This window comes from Lycorma delicatula, chromosome 1, assembly GCF_047948215.1.
Source record: "Lycorma delicatula isolate Av1 chromosome 1, ASM4794821v1, whole genome shotgun sequence".
NCBI lineage: Eukaryota > Metazoa > Arthropoda > Insecta > Hemiptera > Fulgoridae > Lycorma > Lycorma delicatula.
Window position 1 is genome coordinate 362,507,978 of NC_134455.1, and position 24,603 is coordinate 362,532,580.

Genomic DNA, 24,603 nt, shown 5'->3' on the forward strand with positions numbered 1-24,603 from the left:
AGATTAATAAAAAATTCTGAATATATATTGATTAGATCATACAGAAAAATCATGTTTTTTTTTCTTTTAATTTAGATAAATTAGAGGGAAAATTTTTAAATGTTTCTTTTAAAAAATAGTAACGGAAACATATAAAATTGTCCGGAATAAATCCAGATGTATGTGAAGGAAATGTATTTTCAAAGATATATTACATTCCATAGCTCTGTATGAAGTAAGAAGTTGATTAACAATATCGTGGTAATTGTCGGATGGTAATTTTCCGAGAAAACTTTTGTAAACATTTTTTAATGAAGCCCAAGTTGCACTTTCTACATTATTTAACATTGAGTTAAATACGTCATCTTTGACCAACTCTATTATTTGAGGACCAACAAATATTCCTTCTTTAATTTTTTCTTCACTTAAATTCGTAAATTTCTGCCTGATTTACAAAAATCCGGGACTATCCTTCTTCATTGCTTTTACAACATTTTTAATTAGTCCTATTTTGATACGAAGAGGGGATAAAGAATTTTTTTGTGAGTTCAACTAAGGGCTCATGAATAATATTTTTCCCTTTTGGAGTTAAGTTGTCTCTTCCACAGTGTGTGTTCCACTCTTTGGTAATATAACGTTAATCCGTAGCTCAGTTGTCTCACTCACAAAGAAAATATATACACTTAGTATAATTAACTGCATGCCTAACAAAATAGCTATAGCTTTCAAATCACCACATATGTTCCATTATCTAGTAAAGGGAAGTATTAATATAAATTTTCTATTTTCTGGTTTCATGGAGAGATTGATATTGTGTTTTTTATTTGAATAAGCAATTATTTCTCTAGGTAAGCTTCTACCTAAAAAAGTACAAATACAAGGACATTTAAAAATTTTTAATTTTCTTAATATATCCCTATACGATTTATATTTAAGGGCATCACCCAGTGATCTGACAACCCGTTATATTATCTTGAAAATTAGTTGTTACTTTGTGAGGAACCTCAACAGAAGTTATTATACTTCACACAAAAAAATGCATAACCAAAAATGCGTAATCAATATCTAATATCGATGAAGATCAGAGTTTTATTAATGCGCTTTAAAATAAAGCTTTACGTTTTATTTTGCAGAAAATAAAATAAAATGTGATCATTCTATGAGAGGTTTTCATCCGCGTCATTAGCATTACGATTACTGAGGAAGATTATCATAATGCCACGATTTAATCAAAATATAGTCCATATAGAATTTATACCGGAACATCTTGTGTATAATTAATCAAATTCATCATGAAATGTTATATTGGGAACACTTTCACCTGTAATTATATTTCTGTTAATATGTGTATGGAACAACACGGTTATATTCCTTTCCACACATTTTATATAATGAAATATAACATTTTAGCATTTCTGTTTTGATTCCTAGCTTTCCACTCAGAAAAAATAATATGATATTGATAACAATTAAAACGTTTTACTATCAGTCTAATTTCTGGTATGTCTAAAAGATTTAAACCAGAACTGTTTACTTATAATCTCATATCCACTTAAAAAAATTTAATAATATTTATTTAAATTTATCTTCCATAAAGTTTAGCTTACAAAAATCATTTTTAAATTTTGTCTCATTTAAGAGTTTATAAAAATGTTAAAATGGTACGTTATTCAACGAACCAATAATGATAGCCATTGATGCACGAGTGCAAAGTATGTTAAATTTCGCAAGAGTGCATTAATGGCTATTATAGAGAGTACTGTATTTTTAGTATAATTAGAAAATATTGGGATTATTGTTTTAAATAAATGATAGAATAAGTTAATTATGGAATATTTTGTTTTACTTTTTCAAAAAATAAATTTCTGTGGGAGTAGGTTATTAATCATAAGTTCTGCCTTTTCTTTAATATCGATCGGTGTTGAAGATGTTTCTTTCTCAGAACCCAAAATAATTAGAAAAGATAGACTGTGTAATATAGAAACTTAGTTATCTGAACATTTAAATTAACCTCTGCTTGCTAACTGTTAAATCGGATTAAAATCAAAGTAAAAACAAAAAAACACCTGATACATTAAACAATCCTCTCTAAAGTACTGGAGAAACCAGGAAATTCCTTGTGATCCTGATCTCGTGGAAGGGATATTGCGGATTTTCATCTCCTCGTGGTAGAGAGGGGGCAATGGTTACACGTACTGCTTATGGTAGTATGTATAAGCAGTATGTGTAAGCGGCTAACGAAGGCTGGGACCGAGAATCTCTCGGGATAAGGAGATCCCATTATACAAATGCCAACAGCCTCTATGGAGGGTGGTGGAACGATAGAAGGCCCCTCCCTTCTATTGTTTATCTGGTGGCTCATCCTCTTGCTGTTGGGATGGAAAACCATTCCTAAAGGCTGATGAAACAAAAATTTAATGGCAATGGATGCGAAAGACAAGGGGACTCCCACTGGATTATGCTCTGGAGAGCATCCAATTGAAACGTGTCATAAGACAGATCTACAAGCGAGAGGGACATTAAACAATAACTTATTCTGATTGGTTAGTGGTTGAAAAGGGTAGGCTTTTGATTGGTTGAATATCTTTTGTTTTTAGCCACCGTTAGGTATTGCTTCAAAGTATGAGCGTGTGAAAATACCACGTCCGACTGCCGGGATTCGAACCCGGGACCTCCGGATTAAAGGCCGAGACGCTACCACTCGCGTGGTTGAATACCTGTATCATAATTAAAATATTTTCCTTAATGATTCTCATTTATTATACAGATTACGGACGTGTAATTCAAACATTACAATACTGCCGTAAAAAAATGTTTATTTTGTTTTGTACAACAAAAAGAAACGCACTTGTTGTTAATGATGAGAATAAAATAAAATTACAATGCTTAATTACAATACTTCTTTTTTTGTTCTACAAAACTACTCAAACAAAAATTAGTAAAAACGAGAAAATGAATTTAAATAATAAATAATCTAATTAATTAAAACTACCTTTGTTGTCATACTTGAAAATATTTTGAATAATGAAAAACTTCATCCACACGTTATGTTAGGTAAAATGCGATGTACAACTTTAGATTCAGAGTCATTATATTTTACCGCCATCTGTTGTGAATTTCTGGAATTATTATAATATTTTTAAAAAATTTAAATGTTTTTTCTGGTAATAATTTATTTGTATTTTAATTATTATAACACTGTGATGGAAATTTATATATACAAAAAAGTTTAATAAATGAAGAATAATAAAAAAAATTGTGATTGTATCTCAATTTGTTTTCAGTTACTTCGTGTATTATTTTTCGCTGTAATTTATTCAATTTATTTAAATTCAAGAGAAATATATGTATTTCTCCTTAGCTGATCTGCAAAATATATTCAACAACTATTTTAAATAAAATTCTAGAGGCTATACAATTGACTTACGAAAATTGATTATAAAACAAAAAAAAAGACATCTTTAATAATTATCAGTAATACTTATTAAATCCTTTAAAATAAAGGAATTTTAATCCCATAATAGCAATAGAAATTTTTTAATAAAGCAATAGTCGGCATAATAAATCCACGCAACTTTCCCGATTTAGCTGAGGAAAATAAAATGAAAGATTACGTAAAAATTATTCTACTCTTAGGTAAAAATTTGAGATACGGGAACCATGATGACTACCTGTCCCCCCTTTAATATATTATAAAAAAAATTAAATAGCACCGACAGCCCAACCCAGAAATCATCGTACAAAATTTCTTCTATAATCTGATCTAAAGATATCAAGCAAATCGATGACTGACAAAAAGAAATAAATAATTCTTCCTAACTCCTAACCCCTAAATGAAATTGCTCAAATACGTAACCAGAGTGATACACCTAACTGAATGAGATCATTTTGTAGTTTCAAGGGCACAAAAATGTGCCCTTTTTTCCTAAACGTATAAAAAGAAAGGATTTTCGGCCCCACTTATGAGAATTTAAAAAATACCAAACACTATCAGAAAGCAGTTTAATTACCTAACGAGCATAAATTATGGGAAAATACTAATCCACCTTTTTAAGTGTAACTTTGGTATACAGGAATCACTAAATTTGTAACTCCCTGCCCCTTGACCGAATGTGACCAAAAATAATCGTTCCAAATTTTATCCAAATCGTTTCGTTTACTTTAGAAATATTAAGCAAAAATAATGTGAAAACACATGGTATAGGTATGCAATGTACATATTTAGGATATTTCTCGAATTTTTTTTGCTGAGTTGATGGCTGTCGACTCCTTTGTTCATTTTGCATTATGAGAATTTACTTTCTTTGTAGCGTTTGAAAAATGACATGTCTTACTGACTTTCAAACCCAGGACCTCCGGATGATCGACTGATATGCTACCACTCCGCTACGGAGATCGGCGGAATGGCATATTTTTTTTTTCTTTTCTTGATTAGAAAAGTTTATGAAACCTCAAGATCTGGTTAGATCCAGTCGCACAAAGTTTGACCCAATTGTCATATTCTCCCTTATGTAATACTCTAATGCTATGTATACGAATATAAATAATATAGGTCAAATATAGCTAGGTAATTAAATTATAATCAAATAATTTTATTGTGAAATCAACTTATCACCCTTACTGCAACAAATAATTTAAATTATTTGGTTACAATTTAGGTTATACAAGGTTATATTATTTTCATAATGTTTTGTGGTGTAAATTATTAAAATGTATAATCTTTGTTTTAGAGGAATTTCTAAAGAGGTACTTTCAAACGAAAATTTAACAGTTATTGATTCTGTAAAACCTTTTGAGAGACATTAATATCATTGTAAAATAACATAATATGCTTATTTATATTAAAACCTTGTCGACCGCATCAAATAAAATACAAACGAGAAAAGTTTGAGACAAGTAATTTGCGGTTTCATAATAATATATTCGAACTGAATTTTACAAGAAAAATTTCTGTTAGCTAAACAGATTTCAAATAATCTTTAAAAACTTTTAGTTATTACAACTTTTTGACAAAATTTTAAATTGAAAAAACAATTTATAAAAGTAGGTAAACGTTATATATATTTTTTTTACTCTACCGTCAAGCGCTATAGTTCAACTACTACTTTAGAAGGGAAATTAGTGGAACCGGTCCAATTTGGGCATATGCGATTTTAACCGAATCTTTACGTTTTGACATCTAAGGAACCCAAAAACCGGATGGAAATTTTCCGGATGTTCGTATATACGTGTGTGTAAGATCGATGTAGCCCAATAAATCAACTTATATTTCTAGAACTACTGGACCGATTTTGACCAAACTTGGTCAGATTACTTCTACATATTGATACCATTAAAGTTTCAACTTCAAAGTTCAAGAAAGTGAAGGTGTAGAGCAATGTCATCCCAAGCATCTCGAGATTTCGACTAATTAAGATATATTTTCTCAGGCACATTTGTTAAAAAATAATATTTGGAAAAAAATTGCGAATAGCACCCCACCACCAAAAATGCTCTAAATATACTAGTGGCTAAGCGGGTATACTGCGTCAATAGTACCTCCTCTCACCACAAGCAGCGATAGTGTAGCACTGACGTAAAGCTTTTGTAGTCCTCTATGTTGTAACGTCACAGATGAGCGGTAGAATTAAATAAATGAAAAATATTTAAAGTATAAAAAAAATATTTAAAATTGCAGCTAATACCACCACACCAGCGGGAATAAAATACGCTATATGTGCGCGCTTTAGTTAGAACCATTCAATTAAATGAAGAAAAAAGCCTTGCATCAGAAAAAAGCCGCGAGACGGGAAAGTCCTACAATTGTGTCGTTAGATTTTTTTATAGGTTTCAATTTTGACTTAATTTAGCTATAATCTTTAACTGTTAATGACATAACAACTTACTTTTTTTTATTGAAAAATACTCCTTTTTTTTTGTCTTCAGTGATTTGACTGGTTTGAAGCAGCTCTCCAAGATTCCCTATCTAGTGCTAGTCGTTTCATTTCAGTATACCCTCTACATCCTACATCCCTAACAATTTGTTTTACATATTCCAAACGTGGCTGGCCTACCCAATTTTTCCCTTCTACCTGTCCTTCCAATATTAAAGCGACTATTCCAGGATGCATTAGTATGTGGCCTATAAGTCTGTCTCTTCTTTTAACTATATTTTTCCAAATGCTTATTTCTTCATCTATTTGCCGCAATACCTCTTCATTTGTCACTTTATCCACCCATCTGATTTCACCACATTTCAAAAGCTTCTAAACTTTTCTTCTCAGATACTCCGATTGTCCAGTTTCACTTCCATATAAAGCGACACTCCAAACATACACTTTCAAAAATCTTTTCCTGGCATTTAAATTAATTTTTGATGTAAACAAATTATATTTCTTACTGAAGGCTCGTTTCGCTTGTGCTATTCGGCCTTTTACATCGCTCCTGCTTCGTCCATCTTTATTAATTCTACTTCCCAAATAACAAAATTCTTCTACCTCCATAATTTTTTCTCCTCCTATTTTCACATTCAGTGGTCCATCTTTGTTATTTCTACTACATTTCTACATTTTTGAAAAAATACCCCAATGATAATTTTATAAAAAAATGATACCGGTAAGAATGATGTTTTTTTTTTTTTTAGGTACGAGTATCATAAATAATAATTAAATTGTAATTTTAATTTTAAAGACAATAAAACCAACTTGATTTTTAAAATTATTTTGTTTGGTATATCTAAATATTTATGAGTCGTTGTGTAATGTACATAATCAGTTATTTTATTTTCATGCAATCATGATTTATTAATTTCACAGATTTTGCGGAATTACTGTTACAGAATTTTTTTTAAATTTAAAGCACAATAATTTTATTATACAGTTATTTTTCTCTTAGTGGTAAATGAATTGACAAATAAATAAAATATTCTACATAAACTGTTTAAATAAAACTCATTATATATAACGGTAACGTTAGTTAATAAATATAATTCTCTAAGCTCATTTATTATAATATATAAGGATAATACACAAAGCCACCGCATATTGAGGTGAGTTTATGTTATATCAAAAACCAAATTTATCAAAACGTAAAATAAATTATTATCAAGCTGATATATATATATATGATGTATACAACTCATTGTTGTATAAAACCTGCTCGATCTGAAACGTAAAACTAAGGTGAAAAAAATTCAAATGGTTTGTAACTACGTTATGTTTAATGAAATGTGACGATGAACGATATATCAAAACATAAAATACTAACCCCTATTAACAATTCCGTTGTCGATGTTTAAAATATACGATCCGTTTAAAAAATTTACATACGAAAAACAAAATTCATCATTTTGAAAACAGTGTAACAATATATTGTTTAAATTAAAATAAAATTGTTTTACATTCTGGTTAAAAATAAACAATTGTAATTTAAGATTTTTATGTAACTTAATATAACTCAAAAAGTCGTACAACATATCAATTGTTTTTTCCGATAAAATGATTTATATAAACAAAAGAAAAAGTTATTCATTCTCATGTTTATAAAGTAGTCTTTCATAACATCATTAACAATAAAATTTTAGCATATATTTTGCCTATAATAAAAACCAAAAAGCCTAAATGAACGGAAAAATAATAAAAATATCCACTCTTTAATTACAAAAAGTCGTAAAAATTTGTGTAACTTTTCAGTAAACAAGTGGTTCACCCTCGATGGACTTCCCATACTAGGAAAGTGAAATGAAACATTAAAGAATTACGTTAAAATATTGTTTTACATTTAGAGTAAAATATTTTAATTCAGGACCTATGGTGACGGAATATATCCACCCTCTTAACCATTTCAATCTGAGAATCAAATATTAAGTAATTGATGTAAAAATTTCATAAAATTCGATCTATCCAGTCAGAAGATATTATTAAGCAAAATGATAACTGAGGAAAAAGCAAAAAACACAGAAAAACATTTTTTTTTTAAATTGCCCAACTGTGTGAAATCGCCAAAATACATGAAGAAAGTGACATCATAATAATGTAATGGAATTTTCTAATTGGCGAAAGAATGTGGTTTGAGACGTGAAATAATAAAAATGAACAAAATTAAATTTTTGTAGTGATCCCTTTATTGGAGGGTCTACTAAACACAATATGAATGTATCTTAGTTACCTAATAGGTATTAATTCACGTGAAAGATGTACCCATTCTTAAAATAAAATTTTGACATACAACACACATGAGGTCAGTATTTTTCTGCCATCTAGACGGAAAATGAACAGGAATTAAATTCCATCAGTGCTCAACTTACGGAAATCATCGTGCCAAATTTCATTCGAATCGGTTCATATAGTCTGAAGATATCAAGCAGACAATTCACAAACATACATACATAGAAATAAATGTATATAGGTATGTACGCACATACACACACACACACACACACACACATATACATATGTACAAGCATCGTAACGGATAATGATGCTTGGTGGTACGGAGCGACAGCCGCAATTCGAATTATTCTATCATTTTAGCATAAAATTTTCTTCATTACCTAACAGCGAACGAACCTTCGTAAGGTGTATTCTGGTATTAATATTATATTGTAAAAACATTTTTTTTTGAAATTTTAACTATCTCAATGTACTCGCTATAATGTTAGGTATTATTTAGAAAATTATTACATTTCTAAATTTAATTTGGTTTAATTACATATATATATAAGTTTAATCTTAATACATTATTAAGGTTTAATACTTTTATAAGTTATGTCAAATTTAATTACTTCACTGAAAATTTATTTAATTAATATCCGACTATTTTCTGCAAAAAAAATGTTATGAATTTTTGAAAATGGTAAATGTGACAAGAATTACAGAAGAGCTTACGTGAAGCTGGTAATTGTAGAATATTCGTATTATCATGCAAACCAAAATGTATTACCCTCATTGAGTGCTGGTGTTCAATTTTATTTCCAGACATTCCAAAGTAATTACAAGATAAATAAATACACTAAAAAATGAAATAGGAAATTACAGCAGAAACTAATTATTTTTAAATGTTACAACAAAATAAAACTATTTTAATTAAACAGGGCGATTGCCATCCACTTTGTAAGGAATATTAGAATATCGGAGGTTACTTTCATCAGAAACATTATCATAATAATTACTGTTACTTTCACTTTCATCTTGTAATAAAGAATAAATGATTACCTTTTGAAATAACGACTTTCAAACCGTCCCCTGTATCACTACCCGACGATTTATTTGTATTGTAAGAAGACAATATATATATATATATATATATATATATATATATATATATATATATATATATATATCGTCGAGGTACACTATCGGCCTATTCTCGATTCAAAATTTTGTTACGACAGTCAGAATACGTTTAAACCTTATGTCATGTCACTCAGTGACAATCTTCCTGTTGTTTTCAGTTTTTATCCACCTAAAGAACAATCCTTTTATTATTTTTCTCATACTCATTTTTTTCCTGAATAACTAATGGTATCTTTAAGCGCTAACATTTTCTTTCTCTGTTAACAGTTGTTCATGAATTTCGTAATATTCGTTTATAGTTTATCTTACCATACACTTTCAGTTATCTAATGCCGGTGCAGATATTTCACGGCGTTTTTATTTTATTAGAATAGAGAAAGAGCCTCCGCCAGATCTTCGGCTAATTTTTCTAGTAACCGTTTTATCTCTTTCTCACTCTTTAGACTTGGGATCGTAACACTCCACACGTAGCTGCTGATCTTTCTTTACATTTTTTAATATGAATCAGGTGTTTATCTTTCTTTTCTGAATTCGAAAATCGATCATCTTCTTTTTTTTTATAAACTTATACATACTATTTATTATTTTCCGGGCTTGCCGTTTTAGTTTCTTGTTTTTTTTTTCTTTTACGGTAGACCTAAGTTCATACATTATAAAACACTATAAATACATAAAAAAATAAAAAAATATGATTACTTGTCTCAATTAAAATTCGAGTAAGAAGAAACGAAGTTTGCACAAATTCACTCACAAGATCAACATATGCAGGACTAGTTAATTGGATAATACTTAAGCGTTCTATGACGCAGGCGTATGGGTAATTATTTATTTTTACATTGGTTTGGCTGTATTTGAAAACTAAAAGTACATAGCAAACAATATAGTTTTCTTTGCCTTGTTTTGGCCTACCACAAGTCATCACCATGTTGTTCGCTATATTGTTTCTTGATGTCATTCTAAGAAAGGTATTTCGTGTGTTATAATACTTGGCTTGTCCGTCCGTGTTTATTTTTACGATAAATAAATTGCAATAGATTATAAACTATGTTTATAAATTTCAAAAAATTTTAATGTTGTTAATGTATCATTTAGCCTTTGTCTGCTGATTTAATTATAATACTTTTTGAGAATAGGACTACATTTTTATAAAATCTGAAAATATACCATATATTTTATGGCAATGTAATTAATTATTTATAAAGAATAAATAGCAGAATTATAAAATATTTACAAGTAATCCATAATACCATCCGTTACGTAAAATAATATCATGTATATAAGAAAGAAATTTGCTACTGCGCATGAAAATTAAACTGAATGTTTTCAGTTTTTTCAATGCTATAATTGTGTTTTTTTGGGAAGTCATGAAATCTATATCTTCCTGACCCCGCAGGGGAAGACACCTTCCAAGAGACGGTTTCGGCCACCAAGCCATCTCCTCCGTACCTTGCTCTTATTGGCTTTACGGGAGGACATCTTCAGTACCTCGGCAATGAACTTTTTCAACCAGGATGCCACCGATGTGAACGTCACGGACATGCCAAGTGACATTCCCATCGGTGTACTAGTAACTATCATGAACTCATAAACAAAACTCATCATGCCAAGTCATAACTGATCGGAGAGTGCCTGGAGCCGTCATGGCCTCTCCGTCCGTGGAGCCTTCTGTTAAACGCAGGAGGAAACCCGGAAAAAGTGGTGGTTCTCTGACCTTAGCGAGTTGCGTGCAAGAGTCAGGACCGCTAGGAAAAGATACCAGCATCGCTCCTTAACAGGGATTATCGTTGATAACGTGCGCGCTCTAATGAGTACGTTCATGCCATCAAGAAAGTCAAACTTAAATTTTGGCAAGACTCCATGCTCGAGTTGCAGCGCAACCCCTGGCAGCTCGCGAAGTCATGCTACAGGCCGAAACCATTGCACGTGCTGTCCAGTGTACGTGTTTGGTGGTCGTGAACATACTTTACCATCTGTGTCGACTTACCAGGAGTTCCTGGATACTCTGTTTCCAAATGCTCCGGAAGGGGAAGCAGAAGTCGACGTTAGGGCAGGTGAGACACAATTCCCTGGCGTACGGGCTGTGGAACCGGTAGATATAGATCGAGTGGTTTCTCGAATGGCACTAAGAAAGGCACCGGGGATTGACCAACTTGACCCGGATATTTTCTATCATCTGCTGCCTGTCATAAGAGAGCCGCTTGGCAGGCTCTTCTCGAAGTGCCTAAGCTGGGGTAGCTTTCTGACTTGTTGGACGGTGGCTTTGGTGAGGGTACTCTTAAAATCACGAAAGGATCCGAGTGAGGTTAGCAGTTATCGACCCATCAGCCTCTTGCCGGTAATCGGCAAGTTGCTTGAACATATATAAGAATATATGACAAGTAAGCGGTGGGATACGAAGCAGGTGGTGCGTGGCCTCATGCTTACTTCGCTCACGCAATTTGGTTAGCTGTAGGAGCTAGTTAGGACACTGGTCGCTAAACTAATTTGAGGTTCAGCAGCCGTTTGTGGCACAGACATTCGGTCTTATGCTTTAGGGCGACCGAATGCATAATTTAGGATGGTAGGAGAAATGCCATGCAAATCAATCAATGTCAAGTAATAAATAAGACTGAATGGACCACACGGTAACGAAGGAACTGAACTCCCTACCCGAAATAGGCCAAAGTGAATTTATCACCAGAAACATAAAAACATAAAGCATACATAAAATACTTAAACGGAACAACAGTAACAACACTAACACTAAACGCAAAACAAAACATAAATAATGTAATACAATAACTACAATAACGAAACTTAAAACGTGAAAACCAAAGCAGAATCCTAAGCAGTCCTTTCCTTTGCATGGTAAGTTACAAAATTTCCACAATCGCCCATTCGGTCCAGTTCCTTCAATTAGCACGGAGATGTAACGCCGACCCGATTATATCGAGATGACAAATAGTCTCCGTGAGCATCAGCTCGTGTTTCGTACATTGATATAACGAATAGTAAGCGATATCTACTTTTCAACGTTGCAGACACATTCCGGAGTATACCAGCCCGAATTTCTGCAGTCTGTCCCAAAATGCGCCATGGCCAGAAAGAAATTGCGTGTCATGTACTTATTAGGGTGTATCAAAGATGTGTCCCGAAACCAACAGTATTTGGGAAGAGATCATGTGTGTAACGCTCACCCTCTCTCTCATCCCATCTGGCCTGCCACAAGACATCGCCATGTTGTTCATCCTTTCGAATATTTTCTGAAGTCAGCTCACCGGAATTCTTTTCAACATAACGCTGTAGATTCTCTGACGCAATTAAATCTACCGGTTTCAAGTCTGAAATCATCAAGATCTTTTCCGGTGAAATTGTACGATAACCACCTTTTACTCTAAACAATACAAGGCGTTGAGCCCTCAGTAAAATATCCTGATAGCTTTTAAATTTTATCCTATTCGCCCGAACAGGCGCCGCCTATATCATATTAGCCTCGCTCACGTTCTAATGCAGGACTATGTATTATTACATAGTCGAGGCAAAAAAAAGAATAAATAAATGAAGCGTATAAAAATATTTATTGCAGTTTAATTGAAAAAACAAATAGGTTTATAAATTCTATGACTTTACAACTAGTCAGAAAACCGTCACATTTGTAACTTAATAATATTATTAATTTTGTTTTATTTTATTTATTTAATACACGATTAATAATATACAGAAAATTTCCAATTGTTGTGTGATGGGCAATCATATATATGTATATATATATATTAATCAATTCAGTTAAAAAAAAAAATTATTTACAAATATATTACTGCAATAGAATTGATATATAGCTTCGTTTAATCGTTTTTTAAAGCTTCTATAACGAATTATCAGACCTATTCATCGATAAATGGACTTAATACTTTTTAGGAAGCAGATAGCCCTGATCGATGGGCAGAAGATTGAAGACGTCAGGAACGCCAAGTATCTAGACGTCTCGTTCGATTGATCTGGACGCTTTACCCTTCATATCTAGAAGTCGTTGGAAAAGGCTGAGAAAGTGCTGGTAGATCTGCCGAAGATGATATCCTCCAAAATTGTTCCCCGGTTGAGTAAGAGACGGCCTTGGTAATAGCGGGAGTCCTCCCAATTATATTTTAGGGCGAAGCAGCTCACAAGAATACATGAGTGCAAACCCAAGGGGAAGGCAATTGGTTTGCATGGCATTTCTTCCGCCACCACCCCATTCGGTCGCCGTAAATCACAAGACCGAATGTCTGTGCCACAAACGGCTGCTGAAACTCGAAACAGTTAAGCGACCAGTCCTAACTAGCTCTTGGAGCTAACATAATTGCGTGAGCAAATTAAGCGTGTTGCCACACACCACTCGCTTTGAGTCCCACCACTCACTTGTCATATATTACTAAAAAAAAAAAAAATGGGTAGGACATCCCCGTCAATTAATAAAATATAAATGACACTCAATAAATTAATTGATATCGTCTTGACCGCTATTCGCTGCCACGCCTAGGTCGTTGAATGCCAGCAAGTTCCTTTCCATCATATTAAAGTTCTTGGAGTTTTATTGGCTGGAGGCCAGCCATCGCTCTCGGGTAGCTTCCCACAGCTGCTTGGTAGGAGTCATTTTCCCCCGAAAAATTACTGATGCCGATTGAACAACGCAACGACATCAAGGAACACCCACACGGTCCGACAATGCGACTCTCGCGACACTGACTCGCCGCTTATGATTGCCCACTTTTTCCCTTGACCACTAAGTTCCAGGGTGGCCTGAGTTATGGCCCCCCCCCAAGTGCCAAGGAGAAGGCGACTAGAGTAATGGCAAGCCGAATAGGATGTGTCCCAGACAGGAGTGTGGGTTAAGAGGTTAATCCCACACATAGGGCCGTGTGACCGGAGGGGATTTGGGGAGGTCAACTATCATCTCACCCAACTCCTCTTGGGACATGGAGATTGCGGGACATCCAGTGTCATCTTTGGACAGGATGGACAGGGGTCAGGAGGCCACTAGGACTCAGTAACCTGACCCCGGAGACTCCGATGGGTCACATGCTCAAAGGTAAGAAACAGTGGCAGGCGGTAGCTACGTTGTCTACCAGAAACCTAGATACAAAGGAGAGAGAAGCTGAGGCCTGGAGGGACTGACGCTGAAGTGAATGGCGATAGGCATCAGGCCTACCAGGACTATCCGTCGATGTACTTATTTTATACAAATTTTCCTTATATTTTCTACATGTTAATTTATTTTATCGTTGTGTATAAATTCGTGTGTTTCATTATATTTGTACATTTATAAATATGTAAACAGGAATTATGAGGTGAATGTAAGTTCTGTATGGCCAAGTTTAAGAGATAAACAAGGCCGGGATAAGATAATAGTTGGTCTGTCTCAGGAAAGTGACATGTTGCGATAAGAGAGGAACGAGAAACTTCCCGAGGATAGGCGGTTCATGCTATTTGTTGTAAAAATGTATTAACGTTTATTATGACTTGTACTCTATTTTATTGTATTTAGTATTTTTTTTAATAATTTATCCCAGATTGGTAATCATAGGAAAAGGAGTCAGGGTGGAATAGGGACACGTGCACTAGTGGTAAAAATGTATTTAAGTTAGTACAACTTGTATTTATTGTATTTAATATTTGGTGGCTAGTCGCCGCCGCATCACTTAGGGCCAGTTGAGGCAACGTCTTTTAGGAGGTTACCGGCTGCCCCTGATTGGTTAAAAAAGGATAGAAAAAAAGCAGCAGATAGTAGTACCATAATAAGTGGTGCCATCTGTAAAGAGGTTAGATGAAGGAATGTCTGTGAAAGGAAGCGGATAATCTTTTAAAAGTTGATGACCTTATTAGGGTAAATTTTGTTTGATAAACCAGATCGTTATACTCTACGTATACAAACCTCTGAATTTAACTGACTAAAAGCCACAGAATAATACAGCTCTAAGTTTAAAAGAAATATTTTCTTCATAAAGAGTCTTCCTTTTAGATGAAATGCTTCACAGAGAAAATAAAATAGTTCATTCAACGTTCCTCTCCGGGAGAGGACTACTCAAAAGAAGGTGAACGCAGAATATATAACTATTTTTAACAATCATATACTTTAGCTGAGTAAAGGATTCCAGAAATATGAATTGATTATCATGCACTCAGGTCTTGTTAGGTGTGAGGTGACAGATCCGTCCGCTTTACTTTTACGCAGAAGGTTTGGATAAGTTAGATAATAATTCACTTCTTTCAAACTAAGACTGAACGATCAGATCCTCTTAAATTTACTTAGATGGATCAATGGAAACCTAAAATCTTGATCAGAGTAGCATAAAAATAAACACAATTAATAATATTATATTTAGTAAAAACCTGAAAATATTAATTATAAAATAATATTATTAATAATAAAATGCATTAATAAAAATTATTTAAGCCCATATTTATGTGCACTTGGAAAACTTACTGATTCAGAAAATTCAGGATATTTTTAACAATTTTTAATTATATTATTTCAAAATTCATCGACAGACAATATATTGTCTCTATAAAAGAACGTCGTTTAATTATATTTTAAACAGATTGGCGGGAATATTTTTAAAATGATTCGGTTGATTTTCCAGCTACTGCGGAATCTGGAAGTGTGTGTACAGATTAAAAAATGAAATCATTACCGCAAGGCTTGTCTTAACTGTAGTCGTAACGCAATGTAAGTGTAAATGTAATGTTAAACATGTAGTCCTTTTTTTATATTTTGTTAAAGAGGTGGGGAATCCCATTTACGGATACCTAAGCAGTGTCGGGTTTGCTAACAGGTGCGGCAAGATGTTATTAATATGTGTATGTAAACCTGCGCACTACCGACTAAACCAACACACCTGGCTACCACCCTTCCTGAAACCGCTAGTGAAGCATTCCTTCTGAAAGGGAGATTATACGTCCACTCACAAACTCATACGTCATAGCGCAATCGCATCATTATAGGAATATCAACAAAACCAAATCAGTCACAGCAAATCAACAGAAAACATGATTCATCACCATACAGAAAACAGATTATGAAACTACATACAAAGAAAAATGTCACACAACATGTACAAATACAAGAGAAGAAAAACTGAAGAAAGCAAGTATCACAACAATGTAAATATCATATAAAAAATCATCAAAACCAATACAACAAGAACGTAAAATTACATAATTCATTTATATTACACGATCAGTGCAACAATGCAACAATATAAATGAAAACATCGGACAGTAGTAAAAATCTGCAGGGAAACAGCTTATCCTCACGGTATGCAGTAAATACAAAATACTACATACTGCAATAAGTCTCCAAGAAATAGGGAATTATCCCAAGATCAGATAGACATCATAAAGACATAATATACATCAAAAGAAAAATACTCAAATATATACGTAAAAAAAAAAAAAATGATAAAAAATAAAAAATATTACATCATAATATCACTACAGCAAACTTACAACATACAAGGTATGCTTGTATACCTGGTAAACATGTAGTATGGAACAGACTCAGGAGCCACTCAGACGTGCGTTAAATTGAGACCCAATCACAAAAGAACACCGGTATCCACTAACACCGGTTAGCATTCAAATCCATATAAAAGCAACTGGCTTTACAAGGAAAACTCTCCACTTCAAAAATCAACTGATTTTTCGATTATGAGTTTTACCACTAAAGTACCCGGTGGGTTTTTAAATGATTCTAATTCATTAAAAATCGCAACTGAAGAATAATAAAGTCCTTTCTTGTAAGCCGTAGTATCGTAATTAATCACATAAAAATGGATGTTTGAAATAATGTAGCCAAATAATTTATTTTTTAAGAATAGTGACTATACAAAGGTTGTACGCACATTCATGTAAAGGTATATAAACATTAAGATAAGTTAAAATTTTTAGTTTTCTAAGTAGCGGTCTACAGCCTATCTATACAGATATCTACTATACAGGCTGCTAAAATAGGCTGTCAGAAAATTAACTACAGATAAATATCTGACAGCCTATTTTTTTTTACCTTGAAAACTTGTGAATTCTTGATGAAGTTCAAAGAAATGATTTTATTACTCAGACGGGAATGTACGTAAATATTAAAACACCTAATAATAATAAAAATCTACGTTAAATAAAAACGATGTAATTAGGAAAAATATTATTAATGTTTATTGCTTCCTTGTAAGAAGTAAAGGAAGAATTGTGATCGTAAAAAATTTTGGTTTTCATATTTCAACAGAAATACCAATTTTGACCATCCCTGAATCCATTTTGACTAGTTTTGGCGTGACGTTACGTACGTATTTACGTACACATCGCATAACTCAAAAATGATTAGCCGTAGAATGTTGAAATTTTGGATTTAGGATTGTTATAACATCTAGTTGTGCACCTTCCTTTTTGATTGCAATCGACTGAATCAAAATTGTCCATTTGCCTAAAAAAAAAAAATTAGATTTTGGACATTTTAATAACTGCAGTAATATGCCCTTATTGACAGCTGTTAAACGATGTATCATATGTAGTACTTATTTTAATTGGTTCCGCAGTTATAGTTAAATAAAATTTTAATTAATGAAATATTGTATCTTACAAGGAAATGGCACATCTGTTCGAATCAGATTTCATCTCATTTTCTTAACTTTTTTTTATTTAAATATATTGATTTATTATGATACTTGATTCTGATGCATGGGAGTTATATGAAGAATACGAATCAACTACTATGTCTTCCTGACAATCACGACCATTGTCTATGTTATGAGAAAAAATTTCTTCCGTAGATGAATAGACAGAAATCCTGTTGATCAGATTAGCGGTTGAAATGCTGATCTGAGAGTTAATTGTAGCACTTGGCTGAATAATTGATGTACTGAGTTCACAGGAATCAACAGGATTATTTTCTGCTAGATTAGATGTTAACTTGACAGATTCAGTGTTATTAGTAGATAAATATGAATTCGGTATTAAAATAGGGACCATTTTCAACGTCAGGTTCATCATCATTTGCTAATGATAATAACGTAATTTTTTTATCATCAGCGCACTTCGACCGATATTAATAATTTTTCATATAGATATTTTTATTCAGTAAAAAGAAAATAATTTAATAAAAAATCGCAAAACTAAAAAACTAACACTGTTGAAATGAACGCAGAGACTAGTCCCATCTGGTAGACGAATACGACTGACATCAAGATTATCAGTAAACAAAGGTGAGGCGTGTAGCTGTTCCGCTCCACAAGTATTTCTAAATAGCCAAGCTGGTACTCCTGTCTTCCGCTTGGTGATTCGGTATAACAAGTAGCACATGCGGCACTCTCGAATATAGCAGGCGGTTATAGCTGCGCACATTGCCTGTGAGAGAGATAGATTCCTAGGACGGTGGAACAATAGTCATTGCTTCACGAAAACATCGCGTGTAGCTCCGTATACTTACATATAACGAGCGGCGTATAGCTGAGCACAGGAAAATTAATAGAGCGGTAAGCCAGCCGTCAACCTATGTGCACAGCAACACGCCTCCAGCTTTGTTGTACTTTTGTAGGTCGGAGCGTATTGTATTGTAGGTCGGAGTGTATTGTCGGATCACCAGTAGGTGATCCGACAATTTTTTTTTATGATAAAAAATAATTGACAAAACTAAAACAAATCATTAGTAAATACACTATTTCGTATACCTTTTTCAAAAAAAAAAACTAGAAACGTCTGATGGGAAGACCCTTCGTGAGATCAGGTATTTTCTATTAAAGCAGGAAAATAATGTGCAGGCGAAAACGTGTTAATAAAAAAGAATTAACAAACGAACATTGACACCTAATCCGTCTCGAGTAACTTTGTTTAGTTAAAACACCATACAAATACGGGAAAAAAACAAATGTGATCGTCTCGAAGGTAACTTACCCATCTTCAAATCTTTTTAATCTCTAAAATCCTCAAAAATTTATTATAACAACTGATCATACGTCACAGATCATAGTGTTGTTTGCACAATTTTTAAATTTAAACGAACTGGAAAACTTGAAAGACGTATCGTTTTTGTGTGTCTAGCTTACAATGATTGTTAAAAGGAAAAATGGAAACGAGAAAAAGAGAAAGAAGAAAAACGTAAAAGGGGAGAAGGGTAAAAGAGGGAAAGGTGATAAGGGGAAAGGGTAAGAAGGGGGAGAAGGGGACTGCGAAAGGGAAACGGGAGAGAGGAAAAGAGAGAAGGGGGAAAAGGGTGAAAGCGGAAAATGGTAAAAGGGAGAAAAGGGAAATAGGGAAAAAGAAAAAAGGGAAAGTGAAAGGTTAAATTTCGTGAATTTCCGTAATGTTGTAGGCTGAAATGTATTTTGAATAGTTTCCAAGAGGATGAAACCAAATGGGCTGGATGTAAGCTGTAAATAATAATTTAATAAGGTAGATTCTACTTTTAATTTTCTGGTAGGTATACTGAAGTTTAGGTAAATTATAAGAACCCACCGGGTTGGTCTAGTGGTGAACGCGTCTTTCCAAATCAGCTGATTTGGAAGTCGAGAGTTCCAGCGTTCAAGTCCTAGTAAAGCCAGTTATTTTTACATGGATTTGAATGCTAGATCGTGGATACCGGTGTTCTTTGGTGGTTTGGTTTTAATTAACCACACATCTCAGGTATGGTCGAACTGAGAATGTACAAGACTACACTTCAGTTACACTCATATATATCATCCTCATTCATCCTCTGAAGAATTATCTAAACGGTAGTTACCGGAGGCTAAACAGGAAAAGAAAAAAAGGTAAATTATAAGAAATGAATAAAAATGGTAATGAGTCGTAAATAAAAATGAAATTAATAGTAATAAAAGATGTAAAATAATAATTTCTTTTATAGTAATTCAGGTTTAATTTTCCTTTTATCAAACTTAAACTAGCAAGAAAAGTTCTTTATTTTATATTTTAGTAAATTGTAAATTTATTTAATGATTGTACGATTTTTGTGTATGAGTCGATGCAATTTGCCTGAAGTATTTTTCTTTCATAGTATGATTTTGTGTTTTATTAATTAAATAATCTTAACTATACTTTTCGATATTTTACCTGATTTTATTAATAAGAGCAATAATAATACTGTTATTGAGAAAAGATAACTAATTTTTAAACCGAAGGTCACGGGTTTGAATCCCGGTCAAGCAAAAGCCTGAAATTTAATATATTTTTTATTCGCCCAAAAAAATTCCTTTAGATAGTGCCACGGCACAAGCTCCGAACTTATGTGGTAAATCAGTCATCAAAAAGAAAAAAGAAACACTAAAGTTTATTTTGAGATTTAATATACTGCGTTGTTCTGTATCATTAATTAATTATTCTGGAAAATATCATCTTATATCCAGAGATATGTTAGGAAATATTTTCCTTCATTGTTTAAATCTAGGTGACGACTGTACCTTTTACATAAGTACAAAAGTGAACAGTCATAATTTCCGAATACGTTAAACCAACAGAAACGTTATTACAACACATTCTCGATTCGCCTAAAGCATTGTTTTCCTAAGTGGTCCAGGTGGACCCCCAGGGGTCCACGGGAGACTCTACGGGGGGTCTACGTTGGCGTGACAAAAAAATGGGGGTTCACAATTCGTAAGCGGGGGTCCACGAAAATTCATCTGGTTTCGATGTTGGCTTGACTTTGCGTATCTATCTAGGCAGATAATGTTTTGAGTCCGCAACGCTTGTTCAGACGTGCAAAGGGACGAAATACGACTTGTGGAGAACAGTTAATTTTTACCCGCTGTTGAACAGGTTTTAAAAACTGTTCTGCATAAATTTCCATTTGACATACCCAAAAGAATTCCTTTGAGTAACAACACTGTACAAAGACGTATTGATGAAATGAGCTCTGATATTGAAAGTTTCTTGTGTAATTATCTGCAAACAACTCATTTTTCTATTCAACTGGACGAGTCAACTTTACCTGGTAATGAAGCATTATTATTGGCATATGTTCGATTTGTTATGAAGAAATTCACGAAGAGCTTCTATTCGCGAAAACTTTGGAGACGGACACTAAAGGTGAATCAATATTTAATGTCCTGAATGATTTTTTTAACGAAAAATCAATTCCATTCACAAACGTCATTTCGGTGGCAACAGATGGAGCTCCTGCCATGGTTGGGCGATATTGTGGGTTTACAAGCCATCCTAAAAGAATTAATTATACCAGAGGTACCGAAAACAACTAGTAGCGAAAAATCTGAGTGATAGATTGCACCAATCGCTTCAACTTGTAATTAATGTTGTTAACAAGATAAGAAGCAATGCATTGAATACGCGTTTATTTGCCCAATTGTGCGATGAAAATGATGAAGACTTCCAACGATTGCTCTTACATACTGAAGTACGCTGGTTCTCGAAAGGTGAATGTTTAACAAGATTTTACTCACTTTTTGAATCAGTTTTAGAGTTTCTGGAAGGTAAAGATTCAGATTTAAAAGAAAACCTGATCACTTTGAAAGCTGACATCGCGTATTTGACAGATATGTTCAAAAAATTTAATGACATTAACTTACAATTACAAGGGGACAGTCTCAATTTAATAAAAACAAGGGGTGTAATTTCAGCTTTTCTTGGAAAATTGAAATTTATGAAGCAAAATATTAGTCGGCGCGTATTTTCCCAGTTTTCAAACTTGTCACAGGTAGAATGCCTTGATGAGGATATTCAGACATACGTTCAACATTTAATTGCCCTGCATGATGACTTCAAAATCAGATTTGAAGATATTCTGACGATGGAAATACCACCACGGATCATAAATCCATTTGATGAAACGGAAGTGGAGAATTTGATATTACAAGAGGAGCTACTCAAGCTTAGCACTAATGAGGAGCTAAAGGTGAAATTTAAAAGAGGGTATCAAACATTTTGGCTGCAGGCAGAAATACCAGAAAAATATCCTGGGCTGTGGGGAATTGCGAGAAAGCTTTTGATAGCGTTTCCCTCGTCATATCTTGTCGAAAAAAGTTTTTATGTCGTTCCAAACCTTTTATAAAAAAAAAGGAGCAGATCCAATATCACAGAACGGGGAGATTTGCGCTTACTCCTAACAAAACTGAAGCCAAATATTGATAATTTGCTGTCAATCCATCAAGTACATCCCTCACATTAAAATTGTAACTATTTTTTGATTGTCATTGTAGAAGTTAGATTACGTTATTAATGTTTAATTTTAATTATATTACGACAATTTTAATATATTACATTGCAATAAGATAACAATAATAATTAATAGTGTAATGATTACATATTTGAATAAATGCAACACAAAAAATTATACTATTTTTCTTTTGCTTTTTACCACTCTGAATGGGAAGTTTTCTAAATAAAATAAGTGAGAATTGATTGCTTTCTTGTGCTGTGAGTAGATCTCAAAAATGTAAAGTTGGATGGAAGAATTTTTTTTTGATCGGCCAACTTTACTTTTTTGACATCCACTCACAGTACAGTCAATCAAAAATTAACCAATCAATTCTCACTTTTGTTTCGGAAGCTGTTAGTTCGTGGAACTCAGCCGTAACGAAAATTTTCATAGTTAGATCTAATCTTCACATTTTCCGTCGACTGGAAATATGGTAGAAATGTAGCTGCAGGGCGTCAACCGGAACCAGCAAAATTTTGAAAGTGGTCTATGAGAAAAATAAGTTTGGGAACCTCTGGCCTAAAGTAAACAAGTTTCGTGTTATATGTCAAGAAAAGATACCTTTATATAGCAATTCATACCGACATGTTAATCGAGCAACTAATGAATGGCTGGATTAGAAGATGGAATAAGACCTTATTCTAGTAAAAAAAATGTCCCAGTAAGGGTCATCGCCCTTTCGTTACGGCCTTTAACCGTTCAAATAATAAAAAGATAGAGCTAAAACTTTACGTCAATTAAGTTTGAACTAAATATCTGTGATATTTTTTTGTAAAATTTTATAAAAAAAAGAAGGTTTTTATTCTATATTCTGTAAATATAAATGGCATGAACAGACTGTACTCCGTGTTGGGGATGAACAAAAACGATGAAATTAATGTCAATCTGTGGTACAAGTTATACTTACAACAGTGTAAATGTTGGATATAAAGATAAAAAAAAAAAAATCTATTAAAATATTGTGAAGGATTATCTTTATATGTGCAAAAGATTTTATAAAGTAGCATGTTCAATGATTTTGTATCTTCCTGCAAAATCATATTAACATAAAATACATTTTACTGTACAATAACAGTCAGTTTATTTAAATTTTAGCACTAATAACTTGTATAAAATGAAATAAGTAAGAAATAAATTATTTACAAAATAAAGTTGCTTTCAGTTCATTACGAGGTGATTTTTATTTATATACATTAACGTTTTTTAACGTTAAACATCTTGTAAAAGAACATTTTGTATTATTAAGGTGAGTTAAAAGTAAAATTAAGAAGTGTCGAATTAATATAATTAAATTAGTAAGTTAGTACTTACTGTTGTCTTATCTGTAAGACCATTGACCTTGCAGTGCAAAATAACTAAAGTTCCAAGTTGAGCAGTAATGTTGGTAAAGCTGGGATGCTCGAAGAACGGCTGAGGAAGTGCAGTTGTTGTAATCACCCCTATCTGATCATCTATTGCTCCCAAGGGTGTTGATTCTAACCACAAGCTGTTCAAAAATGTTTCAAGTCTCAGTGAGGACGAATCACCTAGAAAAAAATTAAATAAATAAATAAATAGATCCAGGAACATCGTATGTAACTAATATAAGTTAATAATAATGAAATACCTGTAAAATATTAATAAAAAAAATAATTGAATGGATTCAAAAAAGTTACTAAAAATGAAAAGCTATCTTTTGAAGTCAGTGCCAAGTTTTAGAATTGATCCGAATCCTTAATTCAAATAAATGTCGTAATCCATACCTCATGCGTTGAACGTTATAATTCATTTAAAATTTGGCACAGACATCAAAAAATAAGTTTCAAACATTGTATTGAAGAGGCAGTGGAAAAATTATTTTTCTTTTCAACGTAATAATATTTTGTTGAACTATTTCTTTTGAAGTCTGTTCATTTTTTTTTTTAGATATTTATTTTATCCTTTATGGTTTTCTATCTTCATCAAAGCGGAAATAGGAGAAAAGACTGCTCGTAAAAAAAGGACGTGCAACAAAACAAACTTGTTCAAAGAATCTTTGTCATGATAGCGAACAAAATCATCTTTTTAATTTTAGGAAGTTTCTCAGCCGGTTATAATGTAGTATAATCTGACAATAAAACAAAAATCCCCCCCAAAAAATTAAATCAGATATGAAATCATCACAATCCAAACGCCAAGTGTGACTCCTTTGGATAAAACTTCAAAAGTTTTCAATTAAAA

At 32.9% G+C, this 24,603-nt stretch overlaps 1 protein-coding gene across 1 annotated transcript in view; it reads right to left on the minus strand.

Annotated features, from left to right (window-relative positions):
* The window catches only part of LOC142317936 (zwei Ig domain protein zig-8-like), a 551,031-nt gene extending 527,058 nt beyond the window's left edge, over positions 1 to 23,973 (minus strand). The window contains exon 1 of the mRNA XM_075354472.1: positions 23,716 to 23,973. Coding sequence (XP_075210587.1) covers positions 23,716 to 23,973 — 258 coding nt within the window. The remainder of the gene's footprint in view (positions 1 to 23,715) is intronic.
* Between the last annotated feature and the right edge of the window lie 630 nt (positions 23,974 to 24,603).